At 38.3% G+C, this 19,795-nt stretch overlaps 1 protein-coding gene across 2 annotated transcripts in view; it reads left to right on the forward strand.

Annotated features, from left to right (window-relative positions):
• MBOAT1 (membrane bound O-acyltransferase domain containing 1) overlaps window positions 1-14,495 on the forward strand; it is a 132,257-nt gene extending 117,762 nt beyond the window's left edge. For both annotated transcript variants that reach the window (XM_060189305.1, XM_060189304.1), the window contains 5 exons: window positions 2,106-2,209; window positions 4,813-4,877; window positions 6,128-6,260; window positions 9,522-9,673; window positions 13,023-14,495. In XM_060189305.1, the coding sequence (XP_060045288.1) occupies window positions 2,106-2,209; window positions 4,813-4,877; window positions 6,128-6,260; window positions 9,522-9,673; window positions 13,023-13,146 (578 nt within the window). In that variant the 3' untranslated portion in view covers window positions 13,147-14,495. The remainder of the gene's footprint in view (window positions 1-2,105; window positions 2,210-4,812; window positions 4,878-6,127; window positions 6,261-9,521; window positions 9,674-13,022) is intronic.
• Window positions 14,496-19,795: the final 5,300 nt, after the last annotated feature.

A 19,795-nucleotide genomic window follows, 5' to 3' on the forward strand; every position in this document is an offset into this window, starting at 1 on the left:
AATACTTTCAATATTTTTCAATATTTAATGAAGTAGGTACCATTATTATTTATTATTAGCCATCTTATACTCAAGGGAATAGGAGTTCTTAAAGTTAGTACATACATGACCTTGGGAGGGCTGTTTGTGTTGCTGTTTGGTGATAGGAAGCCAGGAGGCCATCTTCACATTGAATGAGAAATGCTTGTAGAGTGCTTTCTAGAATCTAGTATGTTACTAAGCACACTCACACAGTGACAGTTATTTTTCTATTCTTCCAGTTCTTAACTAGTGTGACAAGTCTGAGGCTGTGACAAGAGAGGGAATTTAGGGTTTACTGTGCTGGTCTTAGCCATGCTTAGTCCTGATCTAGTTTTAGTATCAACACAGACTTCAATTATTCATTGGATTTAGTTCATCTCCTGTCATTTTCAGTTTTTTCTGCACATATTTTTTAGACAGAGACAGAGGACACAGAGAGGGTGTGGGGAGAGACCACACCATTGAAACTTTTTTTTCCAATGTGGTGGAGGCCAGTTATGAACCTGGGCCCAGTATATAGCAAACAATTCACTAAGTGAACTATTTTGCTGGCCTTCCTGTACATTAAAAAATATTAGTGATTTAACCAAGGCTCACAGATTATAAGATTATGGGGTAAAGGGCATAATCCCACCACTACTTCCCCTCACACACACACAATAACTACCATAGTTTTCCACAAAGTCTTAAGAGACTGTTTGTAGTTGGACTACTGTTTTTCCCGCTGCAGATTGTTCATGTGTTTTAATTTTCTGTATGCTACATGTGAAAGAAACCAGTAGTTGAGAGAAATTTTCATCCTTTGTTTTAAAAGAAAGCAGATTGTTTTACAAAGAAATTCTTACAAGTAAAGCTATGTTAAATCATTGTGCCAAAAAGAGACCAATAAGGAATGGATTTTCTTTTTCTTTTTAATAAAATCAGTTTTTTGTGGAAGTCACATTATATATATATATATATATATATATATATTGATAGCATTATGCAAGTTTCAGGTGTGTGTATTACAGATTGACCTTTGTGTTTACATCATCATGATCACTATCCAAAATTTTTATACACCGGCATAGAATTAACCCTCTTTACTTGTTAATTGTTCTTTGTACCTAAGAGTTTTTTTTGTTTGTTTGTTTTTGTTTTATTCATCTCCTTTTATTTCTTTATGTTTCACTTTTGAGTAAAGTCCACATGTATTTGCCTTTTCCACTTTGTTTAATTCAGTGAATTGGGCACAGTCTACTTAGGGTCCTTCCAAATTGTAAATGACAGGATTTTATCTTTAGAATAGCCCTTCAGAAGTCCATCTTAAGTTGGACTTGAATGGTCACAAGTAAAGAATGACCAGAGCTAACAGAGCTATAGGAGAGAAAGACTTCTCTCAGATATTCTCAAAACCCAAAATTTGATGGTGCTATGGTTTAGTTAGTATATTTTCTTTAAAGAAAATTAAACTAGCAGATTTAACTTAAAATGAGCCAAGTTGAATGAGAGTATTAGCCTCTTCTAGTATTTCTGACCACAGTTCTTGGACCTCTTAGAATTCGTTCCCTGTTTTTTTGCTCTCAGCATTTGAATTTATATATATTTTTTATCTTCTCCTGTTACTTCCATTGATATTAAGTTGGTCACTAACTGCTTCTGTTTATTTCTTTGGGCTCTTCACTCTTTGTTATTCTCATTTTGCATTCTGTTAGCATTTTGTGTCTTCTCACTCAGCAGGTGTTCACTAAGTGCTAGTGAACTGATAAAAATGAATGAATAAAAAATCAAGGCCACTAAAAAATGAGTGAGTAAAAAATCAAGGCCACTAAAGAGCCAACATATATCTCTGATTCATAATTGTTGGGTAGTATGCCAGCTCCCCCTGGCTTCTGCTTAACCATATGCCTATATAGGGATTTATTGATCCCACGGCAATAATGACACCAAGTGTTTTTTGATTTCCTTTCCTGAAAACCACAGTAGATTTATCCACCTTAATATTACATGGACTTGAGGAATAAATTACTTATATATTTAGTATCTATGAATACAGCAATGTGTTTTTGTTCCATATTCAATGTCCTGCTTTAAACAAATCATAGCTGATGCAGTGAATAATGCAGCTGGATTTGGGTTCAGCGGAGTGGATAAGAATGGAAATTCCTGTTGGGATCTGCTTTCTAACCTAAACATCTGGAACATTGAGGTAAGCCGATTATACTTTTGACTCTACTGTCATAGTGAAAAGGCATCTTTTTCTTTTTCTTTTTCCTTTGAGTGTGGTATCCATGGAAGTTCTTCATCAGTGTCCAGCTGCCACCTGGGAAAACCAGTTCCAACAGCCTTTTGGACATCTTGCATATTTGGACTTTTAACCCTTCTTTTTGAAATTTATTTATTTTTTATTTATTTGGTGGGGCTAGGGTCTAATATAGAACTTCACCACTCCTGGTCCAACTTTTTCATTCTTTTATTTCAGAGAGAGACAGAGGTAAGGACACCATAGCACTGAAATTTCTCCTTGGTGTGATACTCTCATGTAGCTTTGACCCATTCCTTGTGCCTGGTAAGGCATGCACCCTTCCATTGATCTAGCTCCTGAGTGCTCTTCACCGCCCCCCCCCCCCCATACTGCTTTCTTGATAGTTTTAATGGCATGCGACAACCCCCCCACACACACACTCATGAGAAGTCCATGGAAATATTATTGTTGTTGTTGTTTACATACCTTTTGTTCAACTGAAAATTACAAACATTGTTTAAAAATGTATTTATTAATTATTTATTTTGGACAAAGACATAGAGAAATTCAGACAGAAGGGCTTGATAGGGAGGGAAAGAAAGAGAGAGAGAGAGAGAGAGAGAGAGAGCTGCAGCACTGCTTCACCACTTGTGAAGCTTCTTCCCTGCAAGTGAAGGCCAGGGTCTTGAAGCCGTTTACTTGCACATGGTAATATGTACACTCAACCAGGCGTGTTACCACCTGGCTCTGCAAATGGTCATTTTCTCTTGTTCACATTCTCCTTCTGTCAGAAAGGATGCTTCTCTATTAAGATTTAAATATTGCAAGTCCCCCACCCCCACCCTCGTGGTTCCTTTGGAAACACTTCTAACACTTTCCTCTCTAAGAAGAATGGTTGGGGATTGGAAGTGGGTAGAGCTTCACATGCCTGAGGTTCCAGGTATGAACCCTTGTACCATATGTAATGAGAGGTGCTCTAGTCTTTCTTATAAAAAGTAATAGTAAGTGAAGAAAATTGGTTGTGGCATATAACTTTCAGGCCTCAGGATGAGTGTAGTTTTTTTTTTTCTTTTTCTTTTTTTGATTTGATTCTTAGACCAGAATTCTTGATTTGCATCTATCATCAGCGATGGTCTCTGTGGGGCCACACCAGTCTTACTTACGTTGGATTTGTCATTGCTCAGAGCTGTTAGGAATGCTAAGTTTTAGAAGCTTTGCTTCCTGCAGCTGGGTGGGTGTAAGTACAGGATTCTCAATATGGTGAAGGTTTGATTCTCAACCCAGGTGACTCACATTTGCTGTCAGAAGGGGGTGTGCATGTAGAAATCCAGAATGCAGAAACTGATTACCTGTGACCAAGGGAGGTAGAAACTTTTGCTGATGGAAGACTTAGGAGATGACCTCTACCACTATGATGCTTGGAATTCTCTTCTTCTTCTTCCCCTTCTTCTTCCCCCTCTTCTTCTTCTTCTTCTCCTTCTTCTTCTTCTTCTTCTTCTTTTGATATTTTTTCTTCTTTTTAAAATTTTTATTTATAAAATGGAAATATTGACACGACTATAGGATAAGAGAGGTACATTTCCATACAGTGCCCACACCCCAGGGCTCCATATCCAATCCCATCCCTTGATAGCTTTCCTATTCTTTATCCTTCTGGGAGTATGGACCCAGGACCCTTATAGAGTGCAGAAGGTGGGAGGTCTGGCTTCTGTAATTACTGAACATGGGCATTGGCAGGTCAATCCATACTCCAGCCTGTCTCTCACTTTCCCTAATGGGGCAGGGATCTGGTTAGGCAGGGCTCCAAGACACATGGTGGGGTCATCTGCCCAGGGAAGTCGGGTTGGCATCATGGTAGCATCTGGAACCTGGTGACTAGTCACTTGCAGAGCTCACACCAGATGTTGTCTCCAAGCCTCCATCTTGGCTCTGCCCCAAATTCTCTTCTTAGATGGACATGCTTCAGCCTCTAGAGCCACCTGTCTCACTTTGGAAAAAAGCCATGTGGATGATGTGCAAGCTTCTCAGGACAGGGAGTCCAGATATGCTATGGATTTACTTTCTTTTCTCACTAAAATTCATCTCTCCATATCTGTGGAACAACTTCACAAGACTGGCCTTGTTTACAGATGAATGCAAAATGAAAAGATGACAGATAAATCTAAGCTATCTCCACGGAGGCAGTGAATTCACATGAGTAAACTTTTCCTGTGGAAACTCCCCTTTCAGAGTATTTAGTTTTGAAGTCTAACCGACAATTTTTTTTTTTTAACCAGAGTGGAAGGAAAACCCAGTGGAAGAGATGTTTCAGTGTTCCTATCATTTAAAAATAAATGTTGAAAGAATTGAGACTTTGCTAGCCAAGTTTTAGTTGCAAAGTGGATCTTGTAAACACTAATGTACTGTGTAAAATGTACTGTGTATAGTGGAATAGCTAGTCAACTCTGAACTGAGTAGTTACTACTGAAATAGCTCATCTAACCTGCTGCCAGGGAAATTCTAGGGAGGATAGTCCATTACTTGGGGGATATTTTTAAAGTTAATGATAGGTGTTATTTTCTTTTTAGACTGCCACAAGTTTCAAAATGTACTTAGAAAACTGGAATATTCAGACAGCTACTTGGCTAAAGAGGTAAGAAAACCCAAAATGACCTCATTACTCTGAGGTGTCTAGATGGGAGACAGGAACAGCAGTGGTCTGCCAGTATTTTAAAAAATATTTTATTTATTTTTATTGTTGTTATTGATGCCGTTATTGAATAGTATTGAGATAATGGAGAGATGAGGGGAAGACAGAGGGGGAGAGAAAGACAGACACCTGCAGACCTGCTTCACTGCTTGTGAAGCGACTCCTCTGCAGGTGGGGAGCTGGAGCCTCGAACCAGGATCCTTATGCAGCTCCTTGAGCTTTGCGCTATGTACGCTTAACCCACTGCACTACCGCCCAACTCCCTGGTCTGCCAGTATTAATGTCATCTGACACTTATTATGTTATTAACATCTCTGCTCTGTAAACAAAAAGTAGATACAATAGTGATATGAAGTGGTTACAATGTAGTACCTTTAATGTATCAATATTGACATTACTATGTACATCAATGCTATGAGATGCTGATAGTTATTTTCCCCATTTTACAGATGAGGAAAGTGAGACACACAGTGGTAATTTAACTTGTCTGAAGTCACACTAATAGTAGTTGTGAGCCCAGACCTTTGAGGCAAGAAACATTAGCTAGTGATTTTTATAGTCATAAAAGTACAAGGAGCATATAAAAGTATGAAGGTGTTGATGCTACTTTTTCTTTATTTGGGGGGGGGGATCAATGGTTTACAGTAAATACAGTGAAATAAAGTAGTTTCAGGACCTGAATTCTTCCCACCCACCCAACCCAGAGTATTTTACTTTGGTTCAACACTAACTCCAGTCCAAGTTCTGCTTAGTGTTTTCTGATCTTGTTTTTCAACTTCTGCCTGTGAGTGAGATCATCCCATATTCATTCTTCTGTTTCTGACTTAATTTCACTTAACATGATTTCTTCAAGCTCCATCCAAGATGAAACAGGATGGCAGAGACCTAGTGGGGGTTGTATTGTTGTGTGGAAAACTGAGGAATGTTATGCATGTACAAACTATTGTATTTACTGTAAAACATTAATCCCCCACTAAAGAAATTTTTTAAAAATACAGGAGTTCGTGCATGTATAACATTTTTCAGTTTTCCACATAACAGTTCAACCTCTAATTTTGATGGGTAGCATTTTTTTCATAAGCCAGAACACTGGGGCATTTTTCTGGTATCATCTATTTCAAAAAAGACAAAGTATAGCTAAAATCTTCTGGTCTGTTTGCACTGTGGCTTATTGTACCTTTGTCTATTCCCAGAGTGTGCTATGAGAGGGTTCCCTGGTACCCCACGGTGCTAACCTTTATCCTTTCTGCCTTATGGCATGGTGTTTATCCTGGATACTATTTTACCTTCTTAACTGGAATATTTGTTACATTAGCAGCAAGAAAGGTAAGCTTTGTATGATTTCTACCTGTATTTTGTTGATTTTTAGTTTCTAGCAGGTTGAGATGGGGAGTGGGATGGAAAGGGCAACGAGAGTGATGCTTTGGAAAATCAAACATCTAAAGTTTTAGTCTTAGAAAAATACTTTCCTGAATAGGAACTTATGGTCCTAAAATGGTGTCATTTTATTTCCATACTATTTAGAGACAGTGTTTTCAAAACAAAAGGGATTGATTCTAGGAGCAATGTTTAATCACTTTAGAGATGAAGACATTTTTAATGATCAAAGCCTATAAGCATCACATTCTACTAATTGGTGATTAGTAATTAATGTAGACTCTATAGATTTCATTTTGCTATTACTTCGTGTAATTTCTTATTTCATCATTCTAAGCCTAGGATTCTCTGATCAGCCAGTAAAACTGCAGCCACAGGAACTGTTTCATAAGATAGTGATCCAGTTAAATTACTTTGTGGAAAAATGTTATCTAGTTAAATTACTTTGTGGAAAATTTTTTGTGTGTGAAATTTTGTAAATTTGGTTCTCTGGTTTTATTGGTATGGGGCGGGTAGCTTTAAACTTGTCCTTGTCCTACACTGTTTCTACTATTTGCTAATTGCAGAATTGGATAATAATAAAAAAAATATGGCTCTCCTCAGAGAGTTTAAATTATAATTGCAAGTATTCTCTGCTGAATACTGTTCATATTTGTTGTAATTTTAATCTTTGGTAATGATTCTGGCCTGTCTTATTCAGGTGCCAAGAATTTCTAATGAAATTCATTGAACTGTATTTTGGATGTGGTTTTAGGAACTCCAGTCTAGCTACTCATTGCTTTAATTCATCTAGTCTGTGAATATTTCAGGAGCACTTCTATGTGCCAATCAGTGTTCTCTTCACTGAGCTATCCTAGCTAAAAGAAAGAAAGAGTCTCTCAGCCCTAAGTTCCTGTTATAAAAGTTTCTTATATGTGTGAACAAGATGTGTAGTTAATTACGTCTTATATTGGTCAACACACTTTTGGTGTTTATTATATGTATTTGTACATAGAAAACAGGAAAAACCTTTTCTTCTATTTAAATTACCTATTCAGATTATAAAAGAAAACTAAAGAGCAGAACTGAGAACAAACTAAGATATACAAACCAGGATTTTATTTGCTAATGATTTAAGTGAGCATAGAAGTGTTTATTTATGTAAAGTCTTTCTTTTTTAAAATATTTATTTATTTTCCCTTTTGTTGCCCTTGCTGTCTTTATTGTTGTTGTAGTTATTATTGTTGTTATTGATGTCATTGTTGGATAGGACAGAGAGAAATGGAGAGAGGAGGGGAAGACAGAGAGGGGGAGAGAAAGATAGACACCTGCAGACCTGCTTTACCGCCTGTGAAGTGACTCCCCTGCAGGTGGGGAGCCGGGGGATTGAACCGGGATCCTTACTCTGGTCCTTGTGCTTCGTACCATGTGTGCTTAACCCACTGTGCTACTGCCTTTCTTAACGCCTGCCTGCCTTCCTCCCTTCCTTCTTTCCTTCCTTCCTTCCTTCCTTTTTCCTTTCTTTCTTTCTTTCTTTCTTTCTTTCTTTCTTTCTTTCTTTCTTTCTCTCTTTCTATCTATAGAGGATGAGAAACAGAGGAGATGCCAGCAGTTTGTGAAGCTGCTCTCTTTCCTTTTCCTCTGCAAGTGGGGGCTGGGAGCTTAAACGTAGGCCTATACACATGATAATATGTGTGTTCTACCACCAAACCCCTTGGTAGTGGTTTTAAAAAGAAACACATGGGAGAGGGGGCGGGGAGGGTGGTGATGCACCCAGTTAAGTATACCTATCACCAAGCACAAAAAGGACCCGGGTTGGAGCCCCCTTTCTCCACCTGCAGGGGGTGTTTCACGAGCAGGGAAACAGGTTTTCAGGTGTCTCTCTGTCTCCCTTCACCTCTCAATTTCTCTCTGTTCTATCAAGTATAGTAGGAAAAAAATGGCTACCTGGAGTGGTGGATTTGTAGTGCTGGTACTGAGCCCCAGCAATAACCCTAGTGGCAAAAAAAAAAAAAAAAAAAGGAAAAGAATAAAAGAAATACCTCTAATATCAGATTCGGGAGTTTTCCCACTATAACTGATTCTCTGGGGACCAGATGGGTGGCATACAACTCAGTTCAATTCATGTACTAGCCTATCAGGAATTAACATTAGATTCCCTAGGTTAGGGCTCACTCCTAGTAAGCTGCATCCTCCTCCTACTTTAGATGCCAATCACAGGTCTTAAGTTGCCACCTGTGTTTTTGATAATTGGCTCTAAATCAGAAGTCCCTCTGGTCCTCTCTTCATGCTCAACCAATTTGTTAGAGTGACTCACAGAACTCAGAAAAACACATCCTAAGTGAGAGAGAATCACATGGCAAGATATATAAGAAGGGGCATAGAGCTTCCATGCCCTCTCTTGACAACCTTTCCTGACATCTTCACCTGTTCAGCAACATGGAAGCTCTCTGAACTCTTTTTTTTTATTGGGGGATTAATGTTTTACATTTGACAGTAAATACAATCGTTTCTACATGCATAACAGTTCTCAGTTTTCCACACAACAATACAACCCCCACTAGGTCCTCTGCCATCCTGTTCTAGGACCTGAACTCCCCCTCACACACATACACACCAGAGTCTTTTACTCTGATGCAATACACCAACTCCATCCCAAGTTCTGCTATGTGTTTTCTCTTCTGATCTTGTTTTTCAACTTCTGCCTATGAGTGAGATAGTCCCATATTCATCCTTCTGTTTCTGACTTATTTCACTTAACATGATTCCTTTAAGCTCCATCCAACATGGGCTGAAAATAGTGAAGTCACTATTTTTATTTTCTCCAGTGCTATATTACCTCCTGTATAGTGCCAGGGCCACTTGGATGAGAAGACAAACATCCTACTTAGTGAACTATCTCTCTGGTCCTATATTTTTGAGACATTTATTTATTTTATGAGAGAGTGAGGGATTATCAGGAGGAGAGAACCAGGGCATTGTTCTGGCGTATGTGGTGCTAGGAAGCACTTAGGATCTCAGACATACAAGTCCTAAACTCTACCACTGAACCACCTTTCTGGATACAAACATGTATTATTCTCTGTAAGAAAATCCTGACAGCATTTTAGTTGACAATAGAACTCAGATGTCTGGCACTTTCTACAACCTACATTCCTGTGGTATATATTATGTGCCTTCATGGAATAAGGGTTTGGATTTTTTATCCCTCGTCCCTTCCTTGGATTGCAGGTGAGAAGCAACTACAGACACTACTTCCTTTCTTCAAAAGTTCTCAAGTTTGTTTATGATGTGGTCACCTGGGTTGTCACTCAGCTGGCTGTCTCTTACACCATTGCACCCTTTGTCATGTTGGCAGTTGAGCCAACCATCAGTTTATACAAGTAAGTTTCTAGTACTCTCAGTTTCTCCTGAGTTGGCAAATTGAATTGATCATGTGGAAGAATTTTTAAATATGGTTTAAATATAAGAATGCTCAGAGAAAACTGAGATAACACATTGCTGGGCTAGATTCTCGAGTGGGAGATAGACGACCAGGGACTCATGGCTGAGCTGGGAATGCAGTTCAGTCTTTATTGATGAGCGGGAATGCAGTGCAATCTATCTAATCTCTCTTCATTAGAAAATCCTGTCCTTTATATCTCCTGAGGTGGAAGTGTCAGGAAGAGGAAGTACGTAGGATAGGGGGGTGGAGTGGAAAAAGAGCTCAAACCAGTGGGGATTAAACGGTGGAAGACAGGATGTGACTAGGAGAGGGGGCGGAGCGAAAAGAGAGTACAAACCAGTGTTTTTAAACCAATGCCCTGTAGGCAGGGCGGGTCTCAGGTAAAGCAGTGATTATGTAAATAGACCACAGTGTAAAGCAATGCAAGCAAACCTAATGTGATGATCAAAACAGAAGGTCTTAGAAGCAGAATTAGAAGCATACCAACAACACATGGCTACTAATGCTTGTGTGCAGACCTCACATCAATGTCTATTTCCACTTAAGAACTGAGGGATGCTTATGGCTGTAAAGTTTTAAGGGATGTGTCTGGGTTACAAACTCAGAGGTTCAGTTTTCTGAATCTGTATTTTTCTGTAGTTAGGCTTTATAGCTCCATTGGTGAGAGAAGGACACTGTTTGTAAAAGGTGAAGGATTTATACAATCTAAAGAGAAACTGAAGCATTAGAGGAAGCTATTTGAACTGAAGACACAAGAAACATGTGTGGGAAAAATATAAGCTCCAAGGTAGAGGGAGGGTGATAAGCTGAGAAATGGACTTTTCTTTTTCTTTCTTATTATTTTTTTTTTTATCATGGGTTAGAGGGAACTGAAACTCAGAAAAGATGAGCAGTCTGGGGGTCAGGCAGTAGCAGCAGGTTAAGCACACATGGCGCAAAACACAAGGACTGGTGTAAGGATCCCGGTTTGAGCCCTCGGCTCCCCACCTGCAGGGGATTCGCTTCACAGGTGGTGAATTAAGTCTGCAGGTGTCTATCTTTCTCTTCCCCTCTTTGTCTCCCCCTCCTCTCTCAATTTCTCTCTGTCCCACCCAACAATGTAGGGCATTGACATCGACAACAACAATAATAACCAAAACAAGGGCAACGAAAGGGGGCGATGGCCTCCAGGAGCAGTGGATTCATGGTGCAGGTACTGAGCTCCAGCAATAACCCTGGAGGCAAGAAAAAAAAAAGAAAAGAAAGCATGAGCAGTTTAACAAAACTCACATAACAAATTGAAGACTAAAGGCAGGGATGAGGGTCAGAAGTTTGTGGTACAGCCAACAACTGGATTGTGGAGAGTATGCTCTATGAGTTGTCACTTCCTACTTGTGTCCTGAGAAACAAATGTACTGAGTTGAACATAGTGAAGAAAAGAATAAGAAATTTATGGTGGAGGGCAAAGTTCATTCCAGATACATGAGGCCTTTCAGGAAAGGGCCCTTACATTTTAAAAACCAGTGTTCCAGATAAACTGTACACTGATTATTGTATTTTATTGGTTTACTTTACTGAGAAAGTAGTCATATTTCTTTGCTCCTGCAAAGTGGTTGAGAGTAGGGATTTTCAAACTGCTTATGTGGCCTCTGAAAATTTATTAATCACCCTTACCTGCATTTTCTCAGCTATAAAATGAAGCTAAGATTAGAATCTCCCTCAAAGCATCTTTTGTAGACCAAATTAAGCAACCATGCATAAGGCTTATTCCCATGCCAGCTCAGTGCTTGGAATACAGTCTTTTGCCCCTAAATGCTAACTTGGATTGTCTAATGGCTTGTACATGGTTTTGTAGGTCAACATTGGGAACATTGCTATATCTCAAAAGTGACTTAAAAATAAACAGTGTAAAAAAAAAAACCTTATTTGTGAGTTGGGGGTACTATGTAGATAAGTAGGGTGATTTTTTAAAAGTAGGTTTAGGAAAAGAATGAACTATACCACACTTATTATCAAAATCTGTTCCTGTCATATCTAATACCATTAAACCATAGGCATTATTGTCATTTTACCATAACATGGATGTCTTTGCTGGGCTTATAGACAATTTTCTAGGTAATGGATATTAGAATAGTAGGAAAAAGCTATATAATCTGTAGAACAAAAATTCTCAGTGCAGCTGCTGCTGAGGTTGGAGCCACTTAAACTCACTGTAAGAATTTTGAAATTAAGCCCCATTGTCTGAGCTCCCTCTTTGAGGTTACACTACCAGGCCTGCACCAGCTGGGTTTACCTCCCCTGTGCCCACCCTTCTCCCAGTCCCATTTACTTACAGTCCTGTTGTTGACTCTGACCTTCATTGTTTTTTACATCTGAACAATCTGGGATTATAGCCTTTAGTAACATTGTACAATCTGCCTGGACTTTCTCAAGCTTGGACCTCAGTGCTGATTGTTTTTATTTGCTTCTGGTTATAAAAATCTAACAGTTGGGGGCTGCATTGTAGCACAGTGGGTTGAGCACACATGGCGCAAAGTGCAAGGACCAGCGTAAAGATCCTGGTTCGAGCCCACGGCTCCCCACCTGCAGGGGTGTTGCTTCACCAGCGGTGGAGCGGGTCTGCAGGTGTCTATCTTTCTCTCCCCTTCTCTGTCTTCTCCTCCTCTCTATTTCTCTCTGTCCTATCCAACAATAACAACAGCAATAACAACAATGATAAACAACAAGAGCAACAAAAGGGGAAAAAATGGCATCCAGGAGTAGATACCTAGTGCAGGCACTGAGCCCTGCTTGTTTCTTAGTAGTTCTCTGTCTTAAAGTTATCTATAACTATTTTTCAGAGATCAGGAGTAGGTTTTAAAAACTTGGATTCTTCTAGTAAATATATACTAGACACACACTTAAACGTGAATTGTCGAGTGCCAGTAACATTGTATAGGGGTCAGGATAACAAGTCAAGTTTGTGTTTGTCCTGAGCATCCTTACACTTTGATTACAAGGGCTTGTTTCTATTATGAGGTTAATGATCTTAGTTGTGCTTGTGCCAATGGGACAATACCATGTATCTGCAAATGATATTGTCTGGCTGCTTTGTTTTCTGTTTTGTGATTATGGTCAGCCTCTAATCCACTCACCCACCAAAGAGAGTTATCTATGGGTTTGATCCAAACAACTCTGTTCAAATGCATCCACAACTGATGAGAGCCACACCTACCAGTCATCATACTGCAAATGATAAAGTCATGTTTGTGATGTTTCCCACTTACCTGCTTGTCTGAAATCTACTTTTTGCATGTTTTTATTCCTAGGTCCATGTACTTCTATTTACACATCATAAGTCTTCTGATAATACTGTTTCTGCCAATCAAACCACAAGCACATATTCAAAGCCAGCCTCAGATACTGAAATCTGTGAAGAGAAAAACAGATTGATAACCTCCAACAGAAGCTGAACAACATTGGAAAGCTGAAGTGGAAAGGCTCAAAGGTTCTCTACTGACTTAGAGGCAATGTTTACATGTATTTTTTGCTTTTAAATACAGGGAGTATTTTCATAAAGCCTTTTAATACCATTACATGGGCCACACACATCCAATTGCTTTAATATTTCCTAGGTACTTTGGTTGGTGTAGGTGTGAGCTGGAGCCATAGAAAAAGTCTGCTGTGGGATGCTTTTATCCCCTTCTTTTGGCATGATTTCTGGCCACTACAATCTTGGGAATCCTGTCATTTGCTCCAGAAGTTGGAAGGCGAAGCTGATACAACGTGTCTTTCAGAATATACTCCTTGGGAAGTCCCAAATGTTTGCTTTGTGACAATACTGATTTGAAACTCAGTAGCTAAACTCAAAATACTGTAGAGGAGAGGAACTGCTGAGGATTTTCAGGTAATGAAAATTATAAGCCAGGAGCATTAGCTGTGGACACTTGAATGGACTGAAAGTGAGGTACACCATAAAGCAGGCTGTTTTCCTACCCTGCCCTGGGATGCAACCCTTTTCTTTTTTTTCTTTTGAACTGAGCCAAGATTGGAAATCAAAATCTCCTGTACACATATACCAATAATCAAGGAGAGGGTACAGTTTTTTTCCAAATATTTTCTGTCTCACATCACCGTCTGTTTGCCCCAAAGAAAGACCCAAATGTTCACACCAGCAAAGAAAATTGAATGTCTTTTTAAAAATATTTTTAAAAAACTAAAACTTTGATATGAAGTAAATATTTCTCTTTTCTCTCTTTATACGTTGGAGGTATGAATGACACACAGGCTAATTTTCCTTTTTCTGGTTTCAAAGCTGAATAAATCCAACCTTGTCTTAGTTGAATCATACTAGAAAGCAGACATTAAAAGAGTTTTCTGTCTTTGTTATGAATGTAATATTGTTCTGTTAGGGAAATTCCATTGGGTAATATTCTATGTGGGAGAAAGAAACATGGTAATATTTGCTGTGGAAAATGATGACAATAATGAAATATATGGTACAATGTTATACTGTTAAATGTCTTGAGTAAATTCACATCAGACATTCTTCATTCTTTCTTATTGGATGAAGGTTGTGTTTCATAATAAAGGAAATATTTCTGAACAGACAATTAGCTTGGGTTAGTAGAAACTTTATCTTTAAATTGTGTGTAAGAAATGGGCAGAGCAAGACCAGAGTACCGTTCTACCATTTGATGTTCCATTTTTGTTGTTCCATTTTGCTTTTGTCTTTGTTTTCTGTAGGTATTAAAATAAGTGCCTCATACATGTAAGCCACTAAGCTTTTGCCTGGCCCAAGAGACTTGGCATTCTGAAGCTAATGTATGTGTTAACACTTACAAACACAGTTATTTTTTTTAAATAAGTGAAACCTTCGGTATTATAATATGTTCAATGTGTACTGCATGTCAGGTGCTTGACTTGTTTGGGGCGTTGGTTTGCTTTCTCATCTTCACTCCCAACCCTGCAGTCTGGAGTTAGGAAAATTAAAGCCAAGATGGTTATTTTACCTGCCTCCAAGGTCCCAGAGTTAGTAATAGAGCTGAAATTTCTTCAGTCAAAGCCAGTCACAAGAAAGCTCTCAGTCTTGGGCTTTCTACACCAGGTGTCCCACTGTGCTTCTCTTAAAGTATGAAATGCTAAGTGTGTGTACCTTAAAGAGTTTTTGTGTTCCTAGTACTGGAGGAGAGCACTAGAATTTGAACTCTATTATTTATGTGAAAAGAAAGAAGTACACCAATGATAATAAAAATATATATAGAAAAAGAAATCTATTTCTCTTTATTTTTTATTAGATTCCATTTATTTTATTTTTTAATTTCATTATGGGGAATTAATGTTTTACATTAGACAGTAAATACAATAGTTTGTACATGCATAACATTTCCCAGTTTTCCATATAACAATACAACCCCCCCTAGGTCCTCTGTCATCCTTTTTGGACCTGTATTCTCCCCCCACCCCACCCCACCCCACCCCACCCCACCCCACCCCACCCCACCCCAGAGTCTTTTACTTTGATTCAATATGCCAACTCCAGTTCAGGTTCTACTTGTGTTTTCTCTTCTGATCTTGTTTTACAACTTCTGCCTGTGAGTGATATCCCATATTCATCCTTCTGTTTCTGACTTATTTCACTTAACATGATTTCTTCAAGCTCTATTCAAGATGTGCTAAAAACGGTGGAGTCACTATTTTTAATAGCTGAGTAGTATTCCGTTGTGTATATATACCACAGCTTGTTCAACCACTCATCTGTAGTTGGACACCTGGTTTTCTTCCAGGTTTTGGCTATTACAAATTGTGCTGCTAAGAACATATGTGCACACAAATCCTTTCGGATGGGTGTGTTGAGTTCCTTAGGATATATCCCTAGGAGAGGAATTGCAAGATTGTAGGGTAGGTCCATTTCTAGCCTTCTGAGAGTTCTCTAGACTGCTCTCCACAGAGGTTGAACCAGTTTACATTCCCACCAGCAGTGCAGGAGAGTTCCTTTGACCCCACAACCTCTCTATCACTTGTTGCTGCTACCTTTTCTGATGTATGACATTCTCACAGGAGTGAAGTGATATCTCATTGTTGTCTTTATTTGCATTTCTCTGACAATCAAAGACTTGGAGCATTTTTTCATGTGTTTCTCAGCCTTTTGGATCTCTTCTGTGGTGAATATTCTGTCCATGTCTCTCCCCATTTTTGGATGGGGTTACTTATTTTCTTGTTGAGTTTGGCAAGTTTTTTATGTGTTTTGGTTACTAGCCAAAATACATAAAGAGCTTGATGTAGTCTGATATATGGCATGTAAAGATCTCCCATTCTGTAAGGGGTCTCTTGGTTTGGGTAGTCATTTCTTTTGCTTTGCAGAAGCTTTTTAATTTGATGTAGTCCCATAGGTTTATACTTGCCTTAGTCTTCTTTGTAATTAGATTCGTTTCATTGAAAATGTCTTTAAAATTTATGTGGAAAAGAGTTCTGTCAATATTTTCCTCTAAGTATCTCATAATTTCTGGTCTAACAACCAGGTCCTTGATCCACTTGGAATTTACTTTTGTATTTAGTGAACTATATTGGTTCAGTTTCATTCTTCTGCATATTTCAACCCATTTTTTCCAACACCATTTGTTGAAGAGACTCTGCTTTCACCACTGAATAGCCTGGACACCTTTGTCAAGGATTAAATGTCCGTAAGTGTGGGGCTTACTTCCAGGCTCTCAATTCTATTCCACTGGTCAGTGTGTCTATTCATAGTCCAGTACCAAGCAGTTTTTATGACAATGACCCTATAGTACAATTTGAGATCTGGGAGTGTGATGCCTCCGGTTCTGTTCTTTCTTCTCAAGATTGTTTTGGCAATTCTAGGTCTTTTCTGGTTCCAGATAAACATTTGTAGCATTTGTTCTATTCTCCTAAAAAATGTGGGTTGGATCTTGATGGGGATAGCATTAAATTTGTAGATGGCTCTAGGTAGTATATTCATTTTAATGATGTTAATTCTTCTAACCCATGAATATGGAGTATCTTTCCACTTCTTTGTGTCTTTTTCTATTTTCTTGAATAGTGACCCATAATTTTCAGTATAAAAGTCTTTCACTTCTTTGGTTAGGTTTATTCCTAGATATTTTATTGTTTTAGTTGCTATAGTAAAAGGAATTATTTTCTGGATTTCATCTTCTAACTTAGTGTTTGCATAGAGGAATGTCATTGAGTTTTGAATGTTAATTTTGTAGCCTGACACCTTACTGTATTGCCTGATGATTTCCAAAAGCTTCTTGCTGGATTTCTTAGGTTTTTCTATGCATACTATCATGCCATCTGCAAACAGGGAGAGTTTGACTTCTTCTTTTCCAATCTGTATCCCTTTAATGACATGCTCCTGCCTGATTGCTATGGCAAGAACTTCCAACACTATGTTGATTAGTAATGGTGACAGTGGGCAGCCCTGTCTAGTACCTGATCTGAGGGGAAATGCTTCCAGTTTTTCACCATTGAATATGATGTTGGCCATGGGTTTGCTGTATATAGATTCCACTATCTTGAGGAATTTTCCATCTATTCCCATTTTTTGTAGTATTTTGATCATAAAGGTATGTTGTATTTTGTCAAAGGCTTTTCTGCATCTATTGATATGACCATGTGGTTTTTGGTCTTGCTTTTATTGATGTAGTAGACCACATTGATTGATTTACGTGTATTACACCAACCTTCCATTCTGGGATCAACCTCACTTGGTCATGATGAACAATCTTTTTAATATACTGCTGTATCCAGTTGGCTAGAATTTTGTTCAATATTTTTGCATCTATGTTCATCAGAGATATTGGTCTGTAGTTTTTGTTTGTTTGTCTGTTTGTTTTTTGGTTGTGTCCCTGTCTGCTTTTGTATCAAAGTGATGTTGGCTTCATAGAAGCTGGAAGGGACTATTCCAGTGTTTCCAATCTTCTGGAAGACTTTTAAAAGTAGAGGTATCAACTCTTCCTTGAAGGTTTTGTAGAATATATTTATAAAACCATCTGGTCCAGGACTTTTATTCTTAGGAAAGTTTTTAGTAACTGTTTCAATTTCATTAGCTGTGATGGGCCTGTTCATATTATCTAGTTCCTCTTTATTTAATTTTGGAAGTTTGTAGGTATCTAGGAAATTGTCCATTTCTTTCAGGTTGTCTAGCTTGGTGGCTTATAGTTGTTCATAGAAGCCTCTCATGATATGTTGAATTTCTGTGGTGTCTATTGTGATATCTCCTCTTTCATTAATCCGATTTATTTGGGTCTTCTCCCTTTTTTGTTTTGTGAGTCTCACTAAAGGTTTGTTGATTTTGTTCACTCTTTCGAAGAACCAACATTTACTTTCACTGATATTTTGTATGGTTTTCTTATTTTAGATGTTATTTATTTTTGCCCTTACTTTAGTTATTTCTGTCCTTCTGGTTGCTTTACATTTCCTTTGTTCTTCTAGGTCTTTAAGATGTGCAATCATGTTGTTTATTTGTGCTTTTTCTTGTTTCCTAATGTGTGCTTGGATGACTATGAACTTCTCTCTCATTACTGCCTTAGCTGTGTCCTAAATATTTTGATTGCTTGTGCCTTCATTTTCATTGAACTGACGAAACATTTTGATTTCTTCCTTTATTTCCTCTATGACCCAGTATTTGTTAAGTACTGTACTGTTGGGCATTCACAGTTTGGGACTATTACTGATGTTATGTTTATTGTTAAATGTTAGTTTAATTCTACTGTGGTCTGAGAAGATGCTTGGGATGATTTCAATGCTCTTGAATTTGCTGATGCTGTCTCTGTGGCCTAACATATGTTCTATCCTTGAGGATGACCCATGTGGACTTGAGTAGAATATCTATTCCAGTTTCTTGGGATAAATGACTCAGAAAATGTCCAATAGTTCTATTTTATCTATTTCCCCATTTAGCTCCCTCATGTCTTTATTGATTTTCTGCCTGGATGATCTGTCAAGTTGAGAGAGTGGGGTGCTGAAGTCCCCTACTATGACTGTGTTGCTGTTAATATATTGCTGTAGTTTTTTCAGTAGATGTTTGATGTATTTAGATGGCTTCTCATTGGGTGCATAGATGTTAATAATTGTTAAGTCCTCCTGATTGACTGATCCTCTGAGCAGTAAGTAGTGTCCATCCCTATCTTTAAAATTTTTTTTTATTTTAAAGTCTATCGTGTCAAATAGCTATGAGAATAGCTATTTCTGCCCTTTTTTGTGGGCCATTGGCTTGTATGATAGTTTTCCATCCTTTCACTTTGAGTCTGTGTTTGTCTTGTTGAGTTATGTGGGTTTCTTGTAGACAGCATATTATTGTTGGGTTGTGTTTTCTGATCTATCTTTCTACTCTGTGCCTTTTAATTGGTGAATTCAGGCCATTGACATTTATTGATATCAAAGATTGAAGATATTTTAACACCATTATTGCAGATTTTTAGAGTGTTCTGATCTGTGGCATATTTATGGTGGTCTACTGTTCATAGGAGACCTTTCCTAATTTCAGGGCAGGCTTGGTGATAGTTGATTCTTTCAACTGTTGCTTGTCTGAGAAGGTTTTTCTGCCTCCATCTAGTCTGAATGACAGTTTAGCAGTATACAATAGTCTTGGTTGAAAGCCTTTCTCGTTGAGTACTAGATAGATATCTTACCATTCTCTTCTGGCCTGTAGTGTTTGTTTGTGAAGTCTTCTGCTAATCTTATGGGTTTTCCTCTGTAGATAACTCTTTGTTTTTCTCTTGCAGGCTTCAGGATCCTTTATTTATTCTTATCCCTTTCCATTCTAAATATGATGTGTCTTTGTGTCTTTAAGTCTGTGTTAATTTTGTTTGGGACCCTCTGGTCTTCTTGAACCTTTACATCTTTGATGCTGTCTAGACCAGAGAAGGTCTCAGCTATTATGTCCTGAAGGATGTTTTCTTCCCCTCTCTCTCTTTCTTCCTCTGGTAAGCCAATAATGCATATATTGTTTTGTTTGAAGTCATCCCATAGGTCTCTGTTGTTGTTTTCAGTATCTCTTAATCTCTTTTTGAGATCTCTTACTTCTTTTTTAGTTGTCTCTAATTTTTCCTGAATCTTGATAATTCTGTCTTCAGCCTCATTT

Source organism: Erinaceus europaeus, chromosome 4 (genome assembly GCF_950295315.1).
Source record: "Erinaceus europaeus chromosome 4, mEriEur2.1, whole genome shotgun sequence".
In the NCBI taxonomy this organism is placed as follows: domain Eukaryota; kingdom Metazoa; phylum Chordata; class Mammalia; order Eulipotyphla; family Erinaceidae; genus Erinaceus; species Erinaceus europaeus.